The sequence below is a fragment of the Colias philodice genome, chromosome 26 (assembly GCF_061535455.1).
Source record: "Colias philodice isolate Cphi_HAF_F1 chromosome 26, ilColPhil1 Martin Lab GWU primary, whole genome shotgun sequence".
NCBI classification, from domain to species: Eukaryota; Metazoa; Arthropoda; class Insecta; order Lepidoptera; family Pieridae; genus Colias; species Colias philodice.
Genome location: NC_143111.1, coordinates 7786001 through 7806690, shown reverse-complemented (window position 1 = coordinate 7806690; position 20690 = coordinate 7786001). Strand labels below are relative to the sequence as shown.

The following is a 20690-nucleotide window of genomic DNA, read 5'->3' as shown; positions in this document are numbered from 1 at the left end:
TCAGATGTTTAATAATAAACGCGGGTAGTATTGATTTTCAGCCCAGACATTTAAACTTGGCAAATTGAATGAATCATTTCTTGCCTAGAGGTGTCCACCTTAATTTTAACATTCTAGTTTACGTATTTAAACATATCCATACTGTTTCATCTCGCGAAGAGTTGATAATGTCACTACACACATCTGGCCACGTTTCCGCTAGCCGGGGGAAGTGGACTGTCATGTGCATCGTTTGCCAAGGTTACTGTGTGACGTCATTGTGATGTCTGGTGTGAAATTATGGTGATGTATTGTAACTTGTAAGATATGGGGGGGGGGGGAATTTGAGATTGAAGGTTGCTGTGGTAGTTTTCTCTGAAAATACATAATATTTAAAATGAACTATCGTGATTATTATTATCAATCTAATTTGTTGAATTTAGAATAAATGATTAGTTTACTATAAATTGTAATTAAAAAAGTACAGCGGGTTCATAGTCTGCTTTCTTTGTATATGTTTATTGCACGCCGAGCTTCCGGTGTGTGCGTGTGTGTGTAAGTTGTAAATCTTTTGCCTGCACGTGGGATTCGAGAAAAAGCATGAAAAAACATTGTTTATGTGCCGTAGTACAATGTGGTATTACAAAAAGTAATAATAAGTCGAGTGATGATGTTAATTGATCTATTAATGGTAATTGAGGATAAATGTAATGTTATGTAATGTTATTGTAGCTGAACTATTTTAATTTATATTTATATTGCTATTGCTATGTATGTATTGAAACAAATGCAAATAATAAATTGGCTGAGTTATTGGGAGCATAATTAGAATACCTGCCCTAAATGTGACGTTAGACGTACCTAATAAATAATTAATCTGATAATAAAATATATTTTGAATGGGAAAAAGATGTAGTGTGTGAAGTCCTGACATGCGACTTCTGTGTTCTACCAGACCGTGATTTTTATTTCTTCGAACCCAGGACGCGACGCAGGCTAACCACTGTACCTACTAAGAAAGTGGTAAATTCTACTTTATCGATTTGAGAATTAAGTTGCCGTGCAGCATGATACGTAACTCAATGGAATAACAAATTTGGCATGTACTCGAGCCTTTAGGTAACAAGGTAATCCGTAGACACGGTAATGTATTCGTTCGTTTGTTATTCACGAGAGCGTATCACGGTATGGTGATGGCGGAGGGGTGTTCTGTGTTGTGGAACACTGGGGTTGGTTGTAACGGTTATCAGGCTTGATCAAGGGATGGGTGCTTAGGTATTATAGGTAAGGTAAGGTTGTTTCCTGATTGGAGATGACTACTGTAAGCAGATACAGATTTTGTTTGGGTTATTAATTACTAGAAATGTTTTATCCTAAAATACAGTGTTATTATCGTCAAACGTCGAACAAACTAATTCTTGTTACCACTACTACACTATTCACTAATCTTATGGGGGTTAAGACCACAATTCACCACGCTAGGTAAATCGTCGTAACGTTTAAAACATACAAATTACGTAAGTCAATAGGAGGTACCTATAATCCTCATTTTCAAGTGCCTTTAACAGTAAAAATTCCAATATTTTCTTAACAAATTTAATATTTTAAATGTTTTAATTTAATATCCATCTTATAGGGTGGCAGATACATAAAATTATTATCTAATAACGAATTCTGTGTTTATCCAAACGTGAGACATCCAAATAAGTTATGCACCTGGCGACTTGATTGCCGTCTTCCGCTTGATCCCTTCCTGTATATATAAATAGACGTTTTATTAATCGTTGTGAAATAGTGAGGAATCAGCATTAAGAGAAATTTTTTTTGCTGGGTCTTATAAGATGATTGTTTACAAAAGTTATAGTTTTAGTATTACTTACTCTGTTTTGCATTAATACATAATTACAACAACAGCTCTTTAAGTACCGTCTGTGAGTATGGAATTGAAAAAGGAGCAAACTACTTCTTTAAAATAGCCATTTGAATTTTTTATCACAAGACCAAACTACTTACTTACAATCATTTGTCCTTAAAAATAAAATTACTGCAAAAGAATTTGTCATCAAATATTTCCAAATATCTTCAAGGATAGCATAGATAACAAATCGACTACTGTACTATTCTATTATTAGACGAAGCATTTCGAACAAAGTTCCATTAACGTGAACAAAGCACGAACACTTCCCCCAAACACCGATAATTCACAAATACAAAAGAATCGAATTATCTAAGAAACAACCACAATGGCTAAGTTCCGAATACTTGGCATTGAAACACACAAAAAGATAATTCAATGTGTTCCCACGAGAGTAAAAAATATAAACAGTATGTGCAGTGGAAATAATAAGTGATCTCACGTCTGGTGATGTGGTTGCAAATGAAATACTAAGAAAGAGAATATTATATCTTCATCTCACTAGAAACTACTTTCCGAATCGATGAATGGCTAAAAATATGTTATGACGATTCAAAAGTGCTTCTTGAATACATAATTGTTTGAATCTGAGTTTATATACGTTTGATAGAGGGTTATAGATATAGAAGCTTTTCCAGGCTTCTCTTGGGTTGATGGTCGAAAAGTTTTAACTAAATCATAACTAACAAAGAAATCATTCGAATTATTTAATTAAGGGTTTGAATTTGGTGTCTCTTTTATGTCGCCAATAATCCTGAAACAGACTAGCTGATGATGATCTAACTGTGATGTTTATAAGGTTCAACTTACATTATAACACTGGTATAAAAACCAACAAGAATACTAAAGTTTGGTAAAGAGTAGAAAAAAAATATAACGTTTCTGAAAATTTACGCTCTTATGAATTCATTAAAATCTTTATGAGCTGTGTTACGAGATAATGCGGGTTGCTAATTATATAACATTATAACAATTCAAAATTTGCTAGTAATAGTAATTACCCGTGACGACAATCGCGTTTTAGTTTTTGCGTTTCTCTTTTGCACTTTTCCTTGTAAATAATACTTTTCAATTATGTGATTACAAATTTTCTTTTTAGTTATTAATTCTAAAAGATTGCGTAATAAACAATATTAAGCTTTAAAATACCCTGATACCTAAACAGTATTGTATTCAAGAGATAAAGTAATTTTTACAAAAGTTTTAATGTAGATCGTTTTGCGAAATAAACCGCGTTGGGTTTCCAGAAATATGATCCCAGTCTCATTCATTTAACCACAGTTCTATTACGTATTATCTACCACAGAATATGACGTCAGGTGTTACTCGTGTAAAGCTAGAGAAATATTTTTTGATTAAAATTAAGCGGACCCTTTTAAGTACTTTAAGTGCGGTATCCCATAGCAACCCAGCCCTACAATCTTCTCTTAATGAAAAAACAAATATAAATTTAAATTGTTCTAACATTTTTTTAAATCTACGATTTGCGTAAGGATAAAATACGAAAGCCTTCAGCCTTCTTATTACTTTCGTTGTATCTACATCCCGTGATTTATTGATCTTCCCTTTATTGAGTTGTCTGTGTTGATTTTTGGGCAATACGCGAGAAGAATTGAACTAGAGGTTGGTACGCTGAGCATTCAATTAAATAAATAGCGTTTAATATTGTGATCAAACAAAAAGGTCAACACGTATTATTCAAAGGCACAAGAACGTTGGCCTTGATTGGTTTTGTGATCGCGTTTTTGCGAGCAAAATGACGTAGTTACTGATGGAGAGCAGAAAGACAGGTGGTCTTTGATATTACTTCACATTTTTTTTAGTATCAATTTCTTCTCGTAGTAGATATTTATGATCATCTATCCCATCTTGTTTACATTTTTAGGGTTCTGAATCACAAAAGGAAAAACACGGATCGCTTATCACTTCGTTGTACTGTCCGTCTGTCAAGACTTTTTTTCTCAGAGTCCACCTCGCACTTTGCCTGTTGTTTTAAATGTAAACAATAATCTAACTCGAATAAGCAAACATCAATTAGACTGTGCGTTCCTGTAATATTATCCACTGCTTCGTTCAAGGCATTTATAATTAACTAGAGCACTCTCTGTCCTAATCAAAGTACGTAGCGACGCGTATCACCATCCGCTCTAGACGGAATACTTAATGTTATGCTTTAATGTGATGACTAACTTTTGATTTGCAGTCAACAGAACTCGTTATAGAGCGAGCGAACTGTTTGATGTATAACTGTGGCTGAGAGACAAAATATTCTCCACATGAAGGCCATATGCTAGCATCTCATTTCATTGAACTCGCTGTTGATAACTTTTTGACTTGTAAATATGGCAATTGAGTTATATAGAAATAACGAAGAAAGATAAATAAATAATCGTAAGCCAAATCACGGGTTCTTGATATTTTTGTACCAATACATGTTAAACCGATTAATATTGGCATTAAAGGATATAAATGACATATTTAACCGATTTTTTAATAAATCTGCCAATCGTTAATATTTTATTTTCAATTTTCCATTGTCCTTTTATATCGTAGCAACATTCCTTTATAAGCTCTAGAAAGTAGAAGTTTTTTAATAATACGTATTACCCAAGTAATCCGCAGAATGTTTGTCGCATGCGAAATTTCACCAAGCAATGTTTGACCCTAAAAATAAACGAGCCGAAAACTCGTATAGCTCGTGTTATTATCTCTAAAAGAAATACGCTCGGCTACGTTATTACATGTTTCCTGTCTTTGCAGGTATTTGTCATGTTAAACTTATTACTACTTCAAATACTGGTACTATTTCGTCTCGTGGAGGTACGTTTATGTATGTTCCCAGTTTGATTTAAGACATTGGGCCTATTTGGAAGATTCGTATTTTGTTTGAAGCGTGTACTTCATTTCAGGTAAAGCCATAGTCGATGGGACCCCTTGAAAAATCGGGGGAGCAGTTCAAATTTTATAGAGAGAAGAGATTTTGAAATTATGTACATGTATATACATTTACAGCTTAGTAATCTGGAAATAGGGTATGTTTCCTTAAACATTGTTTGATGGTCTATGACCTATGTGACTTGTGTTAAATCGACTTGTTGAAAGCAAATTTTCGATATTATTTGATTGCTGTTATCAACTAAGTGACATATCACACTAGCGGATTGCGAGCGGTTTCAAAGCGGAGCGGGTGCGCAACGAATACGTTGCGGTTGCGCAGCGAATTCGTTGCGGACGCGTGGCAGATGCGCAACGTTTACGTCGCAGTCATGTACACTCATTAACAAAATGGAATCCGTGCTGGTTGTTACTTATAACTTGTGATAGTATAATAATTATGAGATCATTATTTTTTACGAGTTTCATAACATGTTAATGTTTAGGGTATTGTTTTATCTATTAAATCTTGGTCGAAATGCAATCAGATAACTTAATTGCTCATTAAGAAAGTTCATTAGTGAAATAAATGTTAAAGCTCCTTAACTAAAACAGGGCTATCTTATTATTAGATAAATAGCAGTGAATAGAAAATTTTATCAAGCAACCAGCAACTCACTATCACTTTGCTCATAATTAGGTTCACAAAATCTCTTTATAACATACGTTGCTATGGGAGAGATTATACTGGTCAGTCGTTACATACTTTTGGAATGTATGGTACATTCTAAAAGTCCTAGTAATTCAATTTTATAGCACCTTTTTTTAACAACTCCAGTTGTTATTACATCTTTAGTTAACTGTTAAGTAAGTGCATTTCCACAGTACGGTTAAAAAATTGAGTGCTACAGAAACGATGGAAATATTGAATGGAAGTTAGGCAAGGCGGAAGGGCTGGCTTTTGTGCGAGAGTATACAAAATGACGCGTCCGCAACGAATTCGCTGCGCAACCGCGGCGTGTTCGTTGCGCGCCCGCAACGTATTCGTTGCGCACCCGCTCCGCTTTGAAACCGCTCGCAATCCGCTAGTGTGATATGGCACTAAGATTCACATCTTGTTATCGCTAACAGTATTTGTTGTGCCGCAAGCCACTATTTTTAAAATAATATTTATAGCGTTGTCAGTTGACACACATTCTAGATTCTTTCTAGGCATGCCAGCATTGTGGATCGAGACATTTACCAATTCCTCGGTTTCCTTCAATTTTAATTTTGCTGAGCACTTTGTTGTTGCTGGGGTTCGATTTTCACATGACTCCGGTGACCCAGTTGTTTGTCGCGAATGTCTGATGTATCTCGCATGTATTTAAGGGATTGGGGTGGAAGTATGTCGCTTTTGTAACTGGAGTTCAAAGTTTCGGATGTAAGGCAGAATTTATGGTTTGTTGTTTGAGATTCGTGTTCGTAGGAAGTATTTCTTGTTAATGTATTTGAATTTCTTGCCGTTTATAGATTATTTAAGTGGATGATTAATGGAAATTGGCAGTAGGTATTAGATATTTCCCTGTTTCATAGACTGTTAACTGAAATATTACAATGTTCTTATCGAATGCTTTTACAAACTGAGTTCAAAGTGTTTCTAAACTTCTGAGCACATGTAATAAATATTTACGTTACAAGCATAAAACATAGTTGTTTCGATGATCGTATTTTATGAGGGATATAAGTGAGCTGATGGCTGAGATGCTCGACCCTGTACAGAGGTCGATGGCCCTTCTGCCGGAATTGTTGGTGAAATAGTTTGTACGGGATCTACTATATTTTGGATCAGGCTTAGTTCAGTTTTGGGTAGCAGTAAAGGGGTTTTTGTTATAATTATAACAATTTATGCAGCGAACCTGGAAACAGTGTTGAATAAAGACGTAAATAATTATTAAATATTGGAATGAATTTAAAAAAATGAAGTCGACATCAATCATATCTATATTATTTCAATTAAGTTAAAATAGTTTTATAGAATGAACAAATATTGAATATGCTTAAGAATATAGACACAAGTAAATGGATCGTATTTTAAATACATACGCTTCGGGCTGCTTCATGACTACCAAATGTACTTTACGAACGCTACAATATGATATGCCGTCTCCATTTTAATGTTTAATGTTCGTGTGCCGTGGCAGCTGCCAAAGATTTAATTGAAGTGATCTCAAACAGTGTTAGCAACCTGAAGTGAGCTGATTATCGTACCAGGGGCGTAAAATTATCGTACATTAGGCGTTTTTGGTTCGAAATTATCGTACTTTTTAGAATAAAGTCAATTATAAATAAATAAATCATATAAATTGTAATATTGATAAGTATGCAAGTTCTCTATAGTTAATCTTTGTTTAACTACCGCTGTCAAATCAACGGGACACTGAAGTCTGAAACCCAAACGTTTTACGTGCCTTAATATTCATTATACTCTTTGGTTTTACGCGTGGTACAGACAACAGACCTGAACCGATTCCATTTCCACTTTATGTTCAATAAACGCGCCAAGTTTAAAATTCAATCTGACAAAATTTCACTGTTCCCATGAAAGTTCGATATGAAACACGTCAATATTTCATATTTGTATGGGTGAAATAATATAAATTCTCGAATTTTGCCTGATAGAAATTATCGTAAAATCAGCGTACGATAATAACATGCTATCGTATATCGTACGTAGGCACCAAATTATCGTGTTTGTACGATAATTATCGTACGGTTGGGAACGCTGATCTCAAAGAGGCCCAGTATACAATCTTTACTTATTACATGGTTGCTCATTTGTATACTTTTGGTAGGTTTAATATAATGGAACTCTAAAGGAAGTCGTGATGGACATTCAAGCAATCAATCGATTATTATTTGATTTTAATAGATGGCTGATATGATAATAGGGGTGTATATAGACTGTATTCTGTAAGTTGAAACGTCCTTATAGACTGGGGTAGAAGCCTTTAAAAATAATAAAAAGATAAAAAAAATCGCAGTCGGATGAAACCCATTACAAAAGGAGGGGAATATGATGAAAATTAAAGGAAAAATAAATTACGGTCAATCCGAGTTCGGGAAGAGGGAGGGGGGAGCTTTTAAGAGAAAAAAATGGTCTCTCTCGATTTCCGACAAAACTACAAGTCCCACGGAAAAAAGTTCAATGCCAAAGTTGTAGGTAATTAAAAGTTCTATAACTTTTGTATTCACAATTTTTTCACATAACCTCAAAATTTTGGTGAAAAATTCAAAAACCAAGTTTTTGGTCTTTTATTTTTATTACTTCAAAATTTTTTTTTCTACGAAATTTGGTGGAAACTTACTTTATTATGTCTCAAATACATTGTAATTTATTTGATTGAAAATATTTATTATTTCGCCTTATTTTGAATGAATACCAAAAAAACAACCTAATTTTCAATCGAAAAGTCACCCGTCAAAATATCAGCTTTTTTCAAAAACTTGGGGAGCCTTTTATTCATTGAAATCTCTACTTTCATATGGTGTAAAAAAAATAAACACCACCATAGTAAATGTTCTCAGGAAATGCATACAAACAGTGTGATAATGAGCTTTTACTAAATCAGGTACACTTCTCTTGTTTGAAGACCCTGCGGCATACTCGTTATTGTAGCCATTATAGTAATAAGAGGAGCACTAATAAGATAATATGTATTGCGTTTTTTTATGTTTCAGTATGGGTATTATTTATTATGTATTTTTCGAATAAGTATATTTACCAGAGTTCAAACACTGACACAATCAAAGGAAATAGTCGATATTCTAAGAATTGCATTTTATCCATGAATATTGTCTTTGGCTTTGAGGTCGCGTCTGATACAGTTTCAGGCTCATTGCAGATTTGCAATAGTTTCGTAGAACAATAGAGGGGAATGCACGACCTCGATCGTCACTGCCACGGGATGGCGGATTGTTGTATAGAGAATTTTGAATATATTTTAAATTTTAATGTAACATAGATATATCCTATTGATAGTTTTTCAAGCTTGGGTAGCAACTGCATATTGCATAATTATAGATATCAATTTGCAAGTATTCAACAATTACTATGATCACTGATCAGTATTCCCATACAAATTTTTATACATATTTTTTTTTGTTGCTACGAACATGAAATGCATTTTTTAAAATATGGTGTTCCTCAGGGTTCAATACTAGGTCCGTTTATTTTAGTAATTTGCTTTAGAAAAATAAATATTGTAGTCACAACGAGATAAACTTTATGTTATTCTATGTGCTAAATTATATCATACGCTCTCCAGTTTTTATTTTAAAATATATTACAGCTCTTATCGTGTGACCCACTTTGGGAAGTACGAAAACAATTGACCTGTTTTTACCAAAACTGCGCGAAATATTGTCGTCAACGGTGATTTAGCAATATTATTCTTTATTATTATTTGCAACAAGCTGTGTCCCGTGGTTTCACCCGCATTTCCCCGCTCCTATTTGTATTATCGTGATGGCATATAGCTCTAACAGTGAATTTGAATTTGTTAAATAATTTTTCAAATCGGGCCCGTGGTTCCCGAGATTAGCGCGTTCAAGCAAGCAAACAAACTCTTCAGCTTAATCATATTAGTATAGATATATTCTTAGTGTTATAACGTTGTTGATATTTAATGTATTTAGCTCGTAAGATCACAGTTAATGGAAGGAAAGCGCCATGTTGCAAACTGGTTCCAAACTGACGGGGACTTGATTTAATGAGCCTTCTTGTGAATCCATATTTTTATCATGATACGTAATACGTATGATACGTAACTGTGTTTGTATTGTTTCTTCTTATATTATGTGTAATAATCATAAAATATATATGCCTACCTGCTAATAAAGAGTTTATTATTTTTTATTTATTTATATTTGAAATCCTTTTTGAAATAAGTTTACTCTTTTCCTCAACGGCCCTCTGACAACGATTACTAAGCGATAATTTATAAATGATCTATCTCTTATTTATTCGGTTTTATTTTTGTTAAGTATAAAATTAAATTGTGTATGTTTGTTTTTCATAAATAGAGCAACGGGAAATCAAAATGATTATTTTTAGTAGGTTTCTTTTTATCCCGGGGAACTCATACCGGATGTAAACAAGACTATTTATATTAGTTTAGTGAAAAAAATATTTGAAATAATCAAGAAATAAATAATGCTTCATATTTTCATTTGGCCTCGATTGAAATTCGTCTGGCAATGACTAAAGTTCAATGTGGAATTTTGTTGTTCATCGTTTTTTTTATTTATATCTTTCCGTTCATTCATGCTGTTAACGTAAATAAACATCGCATGTAATGTAAACACAGCGTTACATTGAACAGATACTAAGGCTATTTGCATATACTTGTCTGTGGGCAATTAGGGTAACTACCGGTTTTAAGGTGCTGCTACATGACAGGTCTAACAGAGCTAAGAAATGTTGCGTTCAAGGGACACTTAGTTGCTGATTCTGATCTACATATATGGTGATTGTATCGTGCATATGTAGTATGTAGTAGGTATTTAAATGGTAATACGGCAAGGGTTGGTTCACACTATTTATCATTTTGTAGTGTATTAATGATTTAACTTTGGGAAAATTATCTTGTATTTATTTGGATGGAATCCTGCTAAAAACATAATTATAATTCGTGCAATTATGGCCTGTATTTCACTAAGCGGAAGATTTCGATTCTCGTGCAGTCGCTGTAGCAAATTGCATTTCATACGGTTGTACGATATTCAATTATATGCTCATACGGTTAGAGTTGAAGATCGTGCAAATTGTACATATTACGGGTAGTTTGACAAGGAAATACGATCGCAGATTGCTTTCCCGATTACGTCTGGCCTGAAATTTCGTTTGCGAATTGATGCGGTTTCCATGTTTGCGGTTTTGTACGCAACTGATAACGGATACATTATGTGAAATAAGGAATATTTAAGTAGCATTTATTATAATCATGTGAGTTTTGACATAAATGGCTATCTATGATCTGAGGTGGTAAATTCATTATTGCAATATATCTTATATATAAAATTCTCGTGTCACAATGTTAGTCTGCATATTCCTACGAAACGGGTGGACCGATTCTCATGAAATTTTCTGTGCATATCGGGTAAGTCTGAGAATCGGCCAACATCTATTTTTCATATGTACCACGGGCGAAGCCGGGGCGGGCCACTAGTATACCTATAGAATTTGCAACACAATTATGTGTAGAAACATTTTCAATTGCATCCATCTATTGTAGAATATGACTGCATAATTAATTAGCTTTGATGCGGCAGGTGCAAGTAATTATGAGAAATTTTATACGTAGCTAACCTGGTAAAGGTTGCTCTTTTAGGACATCCTTATCGCTTAAGGGTATTAAAATAATGATCTATTTTTCTTTCCGATTAAACACAAAAGTTTTATTGAAAAGTGATGTCATTTTGAAGCAGTTTGTTTACAATCACACTACCTCAAATATAATATTGATGATGAAGTTTAAGCTAAAGTCCTAGACTTAATAGATGTCAGGTTTGTTGGAGAGAGTTTGTTGTGTATGGAACCTGTAGTAGTGGAAAAATACAAGTTGTTTAATTTCTTAGAAAGCTACTATGTTTCTCGTTTGTTGTTAATATATCATATTCTTAATAGAAATGGGGTTAATTTAAAGGTTGGAAGCTGGTGAATTATTTATACTGCTTCTATACGAATATTATTTTCTTGGACCTTTTCTGCTTTGTTTTCATTAGTTGTAAAACTAATTCCTGAATTTTTAATTATACTTTAATTTAAGAAATCGAAGTCTCTCTTCCGTTATCTTTTTTGCCCGTTTTTGAAAACATTTTACGTTGTACGTAATCATTTAGCAAGTAGCAATGCTAGTTGTATTTCTATCATTCTAGTTTCTGCTAATATAAATCTCCTATACATGAATGACCTGCCGTGCAAGTTATCGCCAATTCAGCCTGAGCTGTCAACTTTCCCGCGTGGGCGACGGTGGCCATTCAAATGGCCGATAGATTTAATGAATTATTTATTTCGCATAATTGTAACGCGTGTAACGTTGGGATGTGTCTGCATGTTCGTCTCTAATTAGTTTTCACACTGTATTTTGCATAAGATGAAATGCTTACGCCCGTAGCACACCTCCGCTGCGAAACCATGACCGCGGAACCGCTAGATGAATTCCGCTGTGATCAAGTGTAGTTTGAGTAGCGGAACCGGCATCGGCGAAACCTCATGCGAGTCAGTCCGGAAGCAACGATCAAAGCGAAATGTCGTCGTTATCGGAGTCAGAGGAAGAAGAAATATTATTGTGGACTTTAACTTTGAAAAGACATAAAACTCGTAGAATTTGGGTGCATGAGATTAATAAAAAAAGAAAGAAATTAGGAGAAAACCTACTATGTAAAGAACTCGAGTCCCATGAAGATCGTTTCTATACATATACATATGTATTTTTAGAATGACCCCTGAGAGTTTTGATGATTTACATACTCTTTTACAAAAACAATGTAGTTCCGCGTTTTATTTTTGTCGGTTTTGACAAACACGCGCGAAAACAATGCGGCACCGCAAACAAATAGCGGCGTGAGCGCGGTAGTGTGGCTGGCGTTAGAAGAGATCGGCGAAACCGCGCGAAGAAAGAGATAAAAAATAGTTAGATGTATGTGTTAGAACAGGCAGTTTCGCTACTGTTTCGCTTCTCGTACACGGGACAAGACAGAGCGAAACTACTGCGGTTCCGCTGTTACAGTTCTGCAGCGGAGGTGTGCTACGGGCGTTATGCTGGCGTTAGAAACTGCTTTTGCTGTCAACGATGCTGTCATGAAGGTTTATTTACTGGAGACACGCTAAATTAATGGTTCAATTTGTTTAGATTTTTTAACTGGATTGTTCAGTCCAACGCAAGTATTTAGTAATTTGTGTTAAAATAGCAAGAATACAAAAATATCCATTAACTAACAGCATAAAGTTGGATAATTTACAGCAGTGCAAATTTATCATGCTGGGGTTTATTTCAAATGTTCTTGATAATAGAACCGAAAGTTGATGATTATTTTTATACCATATTTATATGCGTTATACTTAATCACACTAATACAATATAGAATGAGAACAAAAAAGTATAGTTAAACGTAAATACGTCTCCCATGTCGCTACTGAACTTCGATCGAACGGTAAGCTAAGGGACGGCAGCGAAATGCGAGATAAAATGCACTATAGAGATCGTAAAATGGCCCGGCAAGGAGCGGGTCAGCGACCGCCGCTCACATGTGCTATTGGTGAATGGAGTTTTATCGTTTTCGAAATAGATTTATTGTAGTAACCCAATAGTTTGGTTTGAATGAATGTTCGCACGCATGTGCGTTTTTAAGGTATATTAGGGTGACGTTCTGAGAATTGTTTTGGTTGTTTGCTTTTTTATTGGCACTTTAGGTAGATTTTTTTATTATTGATTTTTGTGATATATTTTTATGATGAAAGTAAACAAACGTTTGTAGATATGCAAACTTGATATTCATGCTGACCGTTAACAGTCTTGAATAACGATACACACCTTTTATCAGAGGTGTAATTTTTTATTGTGATTGTATTTGATTGATTTTTCATATTAAAATGCGATAAATGTTTATGGCTCTCTTGTTTTATATAAATAAGTTGAAAAGAGATAAAAATAGTGTAAATATAAAATCGAAATGATTGTTTTCATATTGAATACGCCACACATTTTTGCAGAGGCACCGACTTTTACAAATATGAAAACTAAACGCAAATGCAAATCAAAGAAAGTAATAAAATCGACAATCTGATAATATCAAAACTAAATTATACATTTACCAATGTTTAACACATACAGCTGTTGCAGTGTAAACATAAAGCATTTGTCGAAATTGGCCTTATTATGCGAATGTTTAATTAACGGAATGCCACTCGCGTTAGGAATCACTTGTTACTTGTTAAATGGACTAAATAGTAATAACTAATTAATGTTCGAATGGTTTTCATAGCTGAAGTTATGCAATGAAACAGTGCATTTATTAATTTTAACTTAAAGGAAAGTTATTTAGTGTACACTGTACACGTCTTAATAAAAATCGTTTAAGTATGGAATTTTTTTGTTTCGTTTAAAATATACCTAACTAGTTAGTCAAATATTGTTATTATGTAATTTTAATAAAATAGAGACTCCTACTGAAATATTTATTTTTTATCGGGATATATCTTTAGTCTTTAATATGAAAAACAAATGAATTATTTGTTATTTATCAGACGGGATTTAAATTATTCCAATTATTTATAATTCTTGTAGGGTATAATATAACTTCTATTCGTAGTCACTGAATTAATTGTGACAATGTGGGGCCCGTATTAGACCGGGAGATACTGACACAAAATTTCGAGTCATTTGTAACAGGATGGCGGTTCTACAGGGGTCTTAGTACGCAATGACAAAAAGAAAAATGATGGTGTGAACGCTGGTACCAGTGGGTTAGTCGCGTGGGCGTTAGTCGAACTCGTCGGAAAAATAGCGAAAGTCAAACGATTTGTAACACAAAAATTTTAGAATTTACCGATAGCCCATAAAAAAGAAGTAGGCGGTAGTGTCATGCCATACTTTTCCGGTATGACTTACAGCCCGCCATACCGACGCGAATGTGTTGATTTAAAAAAAACAATTATTCAACCATTTGTACCAACTACCAAGCTAACTTTTGCACAGGTAACCATCGTCGTGCAGCCATTTACGAAAATCGCCATGCCATACTTTTCGGACGATTCCAAATGGTCGCCATACCGCCGAAAATCTGCAAAATTTTTTTATTTCGCCTATCTTTTTGTACCAGTATTGCATTTGGCTTTTTGGAGAGTATTTGATAAAATGTGACCATTATTATATTTGCCATACTTCTAGTAGGGGGAAAAAGTGCTGTCATACTTGAAAAATAAATTTATTATTAATTTATATAAGTGAAGATTTCCAACACCTAGATCTTTGAAATTTTGTATTTATATTCGTTGATCCTCAAACTTACAGGAAAAATAAGTGCCATACTGTTACAAATCGTTTGACTTTCGCTATTTTCCGACGAGTTCGACTAACGCCCACGCGACTAAGCCGCCGGTACCAGCGTTCACACCATCATTTTTCTTTTTGTCATTGCGTACTAAGAACCCTGTAGAACCGCCATCCTGTTACAAATGACTCGAAATTTTGTGTCAGTATCTCCCGGTCTATATGTTCTTACTTCTTAAATATGAATCAAGGTGCTTATTGAAGACAATTATTATACTTGAGATTATTATTAGGTGAGAGTTATTCCTTTTAGTTCTACGAGAGTTGATGTTGATTTACGTATTGATAGTACGTATTAATGATTTACAGGGAAAGGCAAGGAATTCGTCCGTTCGTTTTTGAAGCTCTATTTTGTTAAGATTACCAGCGTTTCATTCTTGTAATTTCTAGTCTGATAATAATATTAACAAAGCGTACATAACACATAGTATACAATATTCATATTGTTATAAAATGCACGCTTTTACATACCAAGGATGTATTTGTATTATAACTTCAAAAGCAACAAAATATGTAAAGCACTTAATTACATCAACAGTTAATGAAATAATGGTTTATTCAAAGCGATGATTCAAATTTCCTCACAATATTTGATGAGATGCGAGTGATTTATTATGAATCAGCGATCTCGTATTGGTAAAAGTAATGAAATTTTAAACAAATTCTAATAGAATAGAGTCTATGTTTCAAAAGAATGCGAATTTATTAGTAAACATAATATTATGTATATCATACAAACATAGATATTGATCTAGGAGTCATAATTATTCGTAGTTATTAACACATGTGTTCATTAACCCCATTATATTTACTCGTTAAATATGCAAATATATTCACGATAGGAAATTGCATCTTTGATGTATTATCGGTCAATTAAGGAAAGCTGGCATGTTCACAGTACTCACACTTATGCAATTTCACTTACAGTATGTTCAAAAATAAATGCGACTCTAGTTTCATTTTAGACTTGAATTGTAAAATGGGTGCGTTGTAGATAAATGTATGCAAATATAATTATGAAAGCTCTCATAATTTACCTGTAAAATTATAATTTAAAAGTAAATCAATTGATGAAGTTAATTATTTATTCTAATAATAATCAATTGGATAAAAGTATTAATAATTATTCAATTATCAAATAATAATTAAATTTCAGGTCATAAAAACAATACAAATAACACGTGCGCTCACTCCCAACATACACCAGGGACAATCCCTTCCAAAATGATAAAAACCTAAAAAAAATAGTAGTAGGATGAAACCCATTAGAAAAGGAGGAGAATGTGATAAAAATTAAAGGAAAAATAAATTACAGACAATCCGAGTTCGGGAAGTGGGAGGGGGGGAGCTTTTAAGGCTAAAAAATGGTTTCTCTTGATTTCCAACAAAACTACAAGTCCTATGGAAAAAAGTTCAATGGCAAAGTTGTAGGTAATAAAAAATTCTACAACTTTTGTATTAACATTTTTTTCACATAACCTCAAAATTTAGGTGAAATATTCAAAAAACCAAGTTATTGGTTTTTTATTTCTTTTTCAAAAAAAATTTTATTCTACGATATTTGGTGAAAACTTACCTTATTATGTCCCAAATACACTGTAATTTATTTGATTGAAAATATTTATTTTTTCGCCTTATTTCAACTTAATACCAAAAAAACAACCTAATTTTCAATCGAAAATTCTGACGTCGAAATATCAGCTTTTTACAAAAAGTTTGGCTTTTTGTTCGTTGAAATATCTACTTTCTAATGGTCTAAAATATAATATACATTACCATAGTAAATTTACTCAGAAAATGCATACAAACAGTGTGATAATGAGCTATATTTCTTCCATTTACTGTATCACAAAATTCTTCATAGATTTTTAGATATTCGTACTACACCAATTACATCACCCTGTATTTATAAACAATTGCAAAATATGACACATACATAGGCCGGGAGATACTGACACAAAATTTCGGGTCATTTGTAACAGAATGGCGGTTCTACAGAGGTCTTATTACGCAATGACTAAAAGAAAAATGATGGTCAGAACGCTGGTACCGGTGGACTAGTCGCGTGGGCGTTAGTCGAACTCGTCGGATAAATAGCGAAAGTCAAACGATTTGTAACACAAAAATTTTAGAATTTACCGATAGCCCATAAAAAAGATGTAGGCGGTAGTGTCATGCCATACTTTTCCGGTGTAACTTACAGCCCCACAATATAATAATGGTCACATTTTATCAAATACTCTCCAAAAATCCAAATGCAATACTGGTACAAATCGTTTGGCGAGAAAAAAAATTCAAAAATTTGCAGATTTTCCGCGGTATGGCGACCATTTGGAATCGTCCGAAAAGTATGGCATGGCGATTTTAGTAAATGGCTGCACGACGATGGTTACCTGTGCAAAAGTTAGCCCGGTACAAATGGTTGAATTGTTTTTTTTTAAATCAACGCATTCACGTCGGTATGGCGGACTGTAAGTCACATCGTCAAATTATGGCATGACCCTACCGCCTACATCTTTTTTAAGGGCTATCGGTAAATTCTAAAATTTATTTGTTACAAATCGTTGGACTTTCGCTATTTATCCGACGAGTGTGACTAACGCCCACGCGACTAGTCCGCCGGTACCAGCGTTCTGACCATCATTTTTCTTTTTGTCATTGCGTACTAAGACCCCTCTAGACCGCCATCCTGTTACAAATGACCCGAAATTTTGTGTCAGTATCTCCCGGCCTAACATGTGCAATGTATAAATGTGTTGACGTTCCAGCTCTTCTTAATATACCTTTACCGTCTTGAATGAAATCCTTGTACCTACTGCTACATTTTTAATGAATATTTTAGCAGATTTTTTAAGGGATGTAGTGGTGAATTATAAATTCGTCGTTCACCTGCAGTTTAGCTCGTGTCCAAAATGTTTCTCGTCATAATAATATCTATTGAATAATACATAATACATGCAAATGACCATGCGGGTAACCCGACACCGAGCACATTAAGATTGCCCTACCACATCAAGATGGCAAGTAATTTAATTTTAATGGTGCAATGTATTAAAAGGTAGCGGTTTGCCCAGTGGCTGTACCGTTATTGAATCACCATAAAAACAATGCGTCAGTCAAGTGTTGCAGGCAGTAGGTGATGCAGTGTCTTGAATGTTAAACAGCCTGGTTCGATCTTGTATACTTGATGATGTCTGGGTACAAATGAGAACAAATGTCTAGGGATTTGTTGGTAGAAGATTGCGTATTGTAGATTTTAATTTCGTTTGTAATTAGGTTCGAATAGGCCAGAAATTTAATGAAGGTGGTAGGGAATTCGCAAATTTATGGAGATATGCGAAATTAAAAGTACTCGCTAAGAATAATATTGTCTCCATACAAAAAATCTAATCTAAATCAATAAATATATGTTTATTCAGTCATCGGGATTATCTTGGCAAAAAAAACTATAAATGGCACACACAATTTTTTTTACGCTATGATTGGTAAAATATGCAAAAAGAAAGTCTTCATTAACATAAAAACTGTTTAAATAGGTACTGATAACAAATTTGCGAATTAAAAACATTGTTAATCTTAATCTCCATTGTTTGAGCTAACCCAGAATTCCCAGATAGATTGTACTTGAAAATTGAAAAACATTACATCTGAGGTTATGAAAACATTTCAGATTTATAAACATCGTTAAGAAATTTTATTTAAGACACAAGAGTTATAATGTTATAGTATTCACACGTGCTGCGGCTTTGCAAAATTATGCCAGGCAGCTAGCTACGAAGTAGGAGCGTCATAAATTTTTAAAAGTATATTTACTAAGCCCCAGAGGCGGGTGTGCTATAATGAATTCCGGCGGCGCTCCCCCTGGGCCTGAATTATGCCATTCTGAATAGCACAGCCTTACCGCGCCCCGGAGTGCTATGCGTCCCGGAAAATGGGTTGTATGCTGGTAAATAGACACTTTGTGGGACGCAGGCTACTATTAAACCCTGGTCCGTTGGGAAAGGGTAGAAAGATTGTGCGATGTTGCGTGGTTCGTGCGTTGATAGGTTTTTGTTGTTTGTTTTATGTGTCCTATTTTTCTGTAGAGGGTTGTTGTTTATGGTAAGATTGTTTATATGGAACGGGATTGTTAAATAGTGTATTAATAAAGCCTGACGTTATTATAATCACATGATTTTACTTATGGAAAATTATTCATTATGGCATTACAGTATTATCTATTTCTATACGAAAGATTCGTGCTATTTCCTAATTGATAATTATGTCATTGCTTAAGAGATGTAATCAAATTACTAATTTACATTTTTTATATTGCAGGACGAGGAATCTTTAGAGTCAACGCGTACGGTAGCGAACATAACCCACCACAGCATAATGTATGCGCCCAAGTGCCTTGTGATTGTGTCGCGGCAAGACTACATAGATACGTTTCGGGTTCGTATGTTTGTATATTAATAAAGGTATAGTTAATATATAGTTATTTAAAGTGTTTAAAGTAAGCGTACACAGTAATTACAAAGTGCAGTAGGAAAGAGATAAAATTTTAAATTCACTAATTCACATCACAGTTATTGAATTGCATTTTAAATGTGAAAATGTTTTAGCTCTTAAAAACTATTCAATTTATTTGATAGAAATATTACACAGATTATGAGATAAGATTTAAAAAGCTATTTTCGCATCCGATATTCAGCAAAGTCATTTTATCTCCTTTTATCAACTTGCTAAGGCTAAGCTAAGGTTGCCTGGAAGATATTGCTTCTTAGCGCCTATTTGTACCGCTCCATTGTTTGTGTATTATTTTTGTTTGATTTTGTTTTGTTTTGTGTGTGCAATAAAGTGTTTATTATTATCAACCTCACATATCAAAGCCTCATATCGCGAGTTTCTAATTTTGTTGTATCAATAATTGCTGTAATGTGATTTGCAAAAATGTACTTCAAACTAGCTGCCTTTTCACCCGCGATAATCTTAGCGTGATCATATTTAGCCTATAGCCTTCCTCGATAAATGGACTATCTAACACCGAAAGAAGCAGCAACCTAAACCTACTCAAATCTTAATCATGCCTAAATATGAGGTCTTAAGCATTTCCGTTAAGTAAAATAGACAGGATAAAGTCGTGTTAGGATAAAAAAAATCAATTTCTTTTCAAATATTAATGAATGACATATGATGTAACAGAAAGCCAGATCACAAGATAAAATTTTCTCAACTCTATTTACAGAACTGCCTCGGCATAATCTACACAGTGTGGGTAGAGAACCTTGGCGTCCCCCTCGAGACGCTGGTTGGCAACCTGGTCGGTTGTGTCCTGGTCCCCCCTCCTGGAGGACCACAAGTTCGGTTCAGTATAGGCGCGGGGGATCGGCAGGCGCTGCAACCCCCCGCGGCTCCCCCCATGCCGGTCACGCACACATCGGTGTATATGCTACTTAGGTTGTTAGGTGAGTGCTAAAAGGTTGTAATCGTAGGGTAGATTGAGATTTAAAGTGTAATATTTGGATCGACTTTATAGGTAGAGATGAGAATCGTTTAGTGAAGATAGAAGGGGTAGTAGAGAACTTACGGTTATTGTGATAATATGATGATGATCATTTTTTTCATAAGAAAAGTTATTAAATGAATAAACTGCGTTTAAGTATCAATGAAAATTGAAAAGCAAATATACTAATTATTAATATACGTGAAAATGTAATCTTCTTATTTAACTGAAAAATATAGTAATAACTAAACCTAATCGTTTAGATATCAAGCCTGGGATAAACTTGATTAAAAGGCATTTCATTATAACTTGTTTATAAAATATTTTGCGGGTAGCAGCAGAA

The 20690-nt window shown here is 34.1% G+C and overlaps 1 protein-coding gene across 1 annotated transcript in view; it reads left to right on the top strand.

The window, feature by feature from the left end:
• Sbf (SET domain binding factor) overlaps positions 1-20690 on the top strand; it is a 66998-nt gene that overhangs the window by 16002 nt on the left and 30306 nt on the right. Inside the window, exons 4-5 of the mRNA XM_089711412.1 lie at positions 19180-19296; positions 20090-20309. Of these exons, the coding sequence (XP_089567538.1) occupies positions 19180-19296; positions 20090-20309 (337 nt within the window). The remainder of the gene's footprint in view (positions 1-19179; positions 19297-20089; positions 20310-20690) is intronic.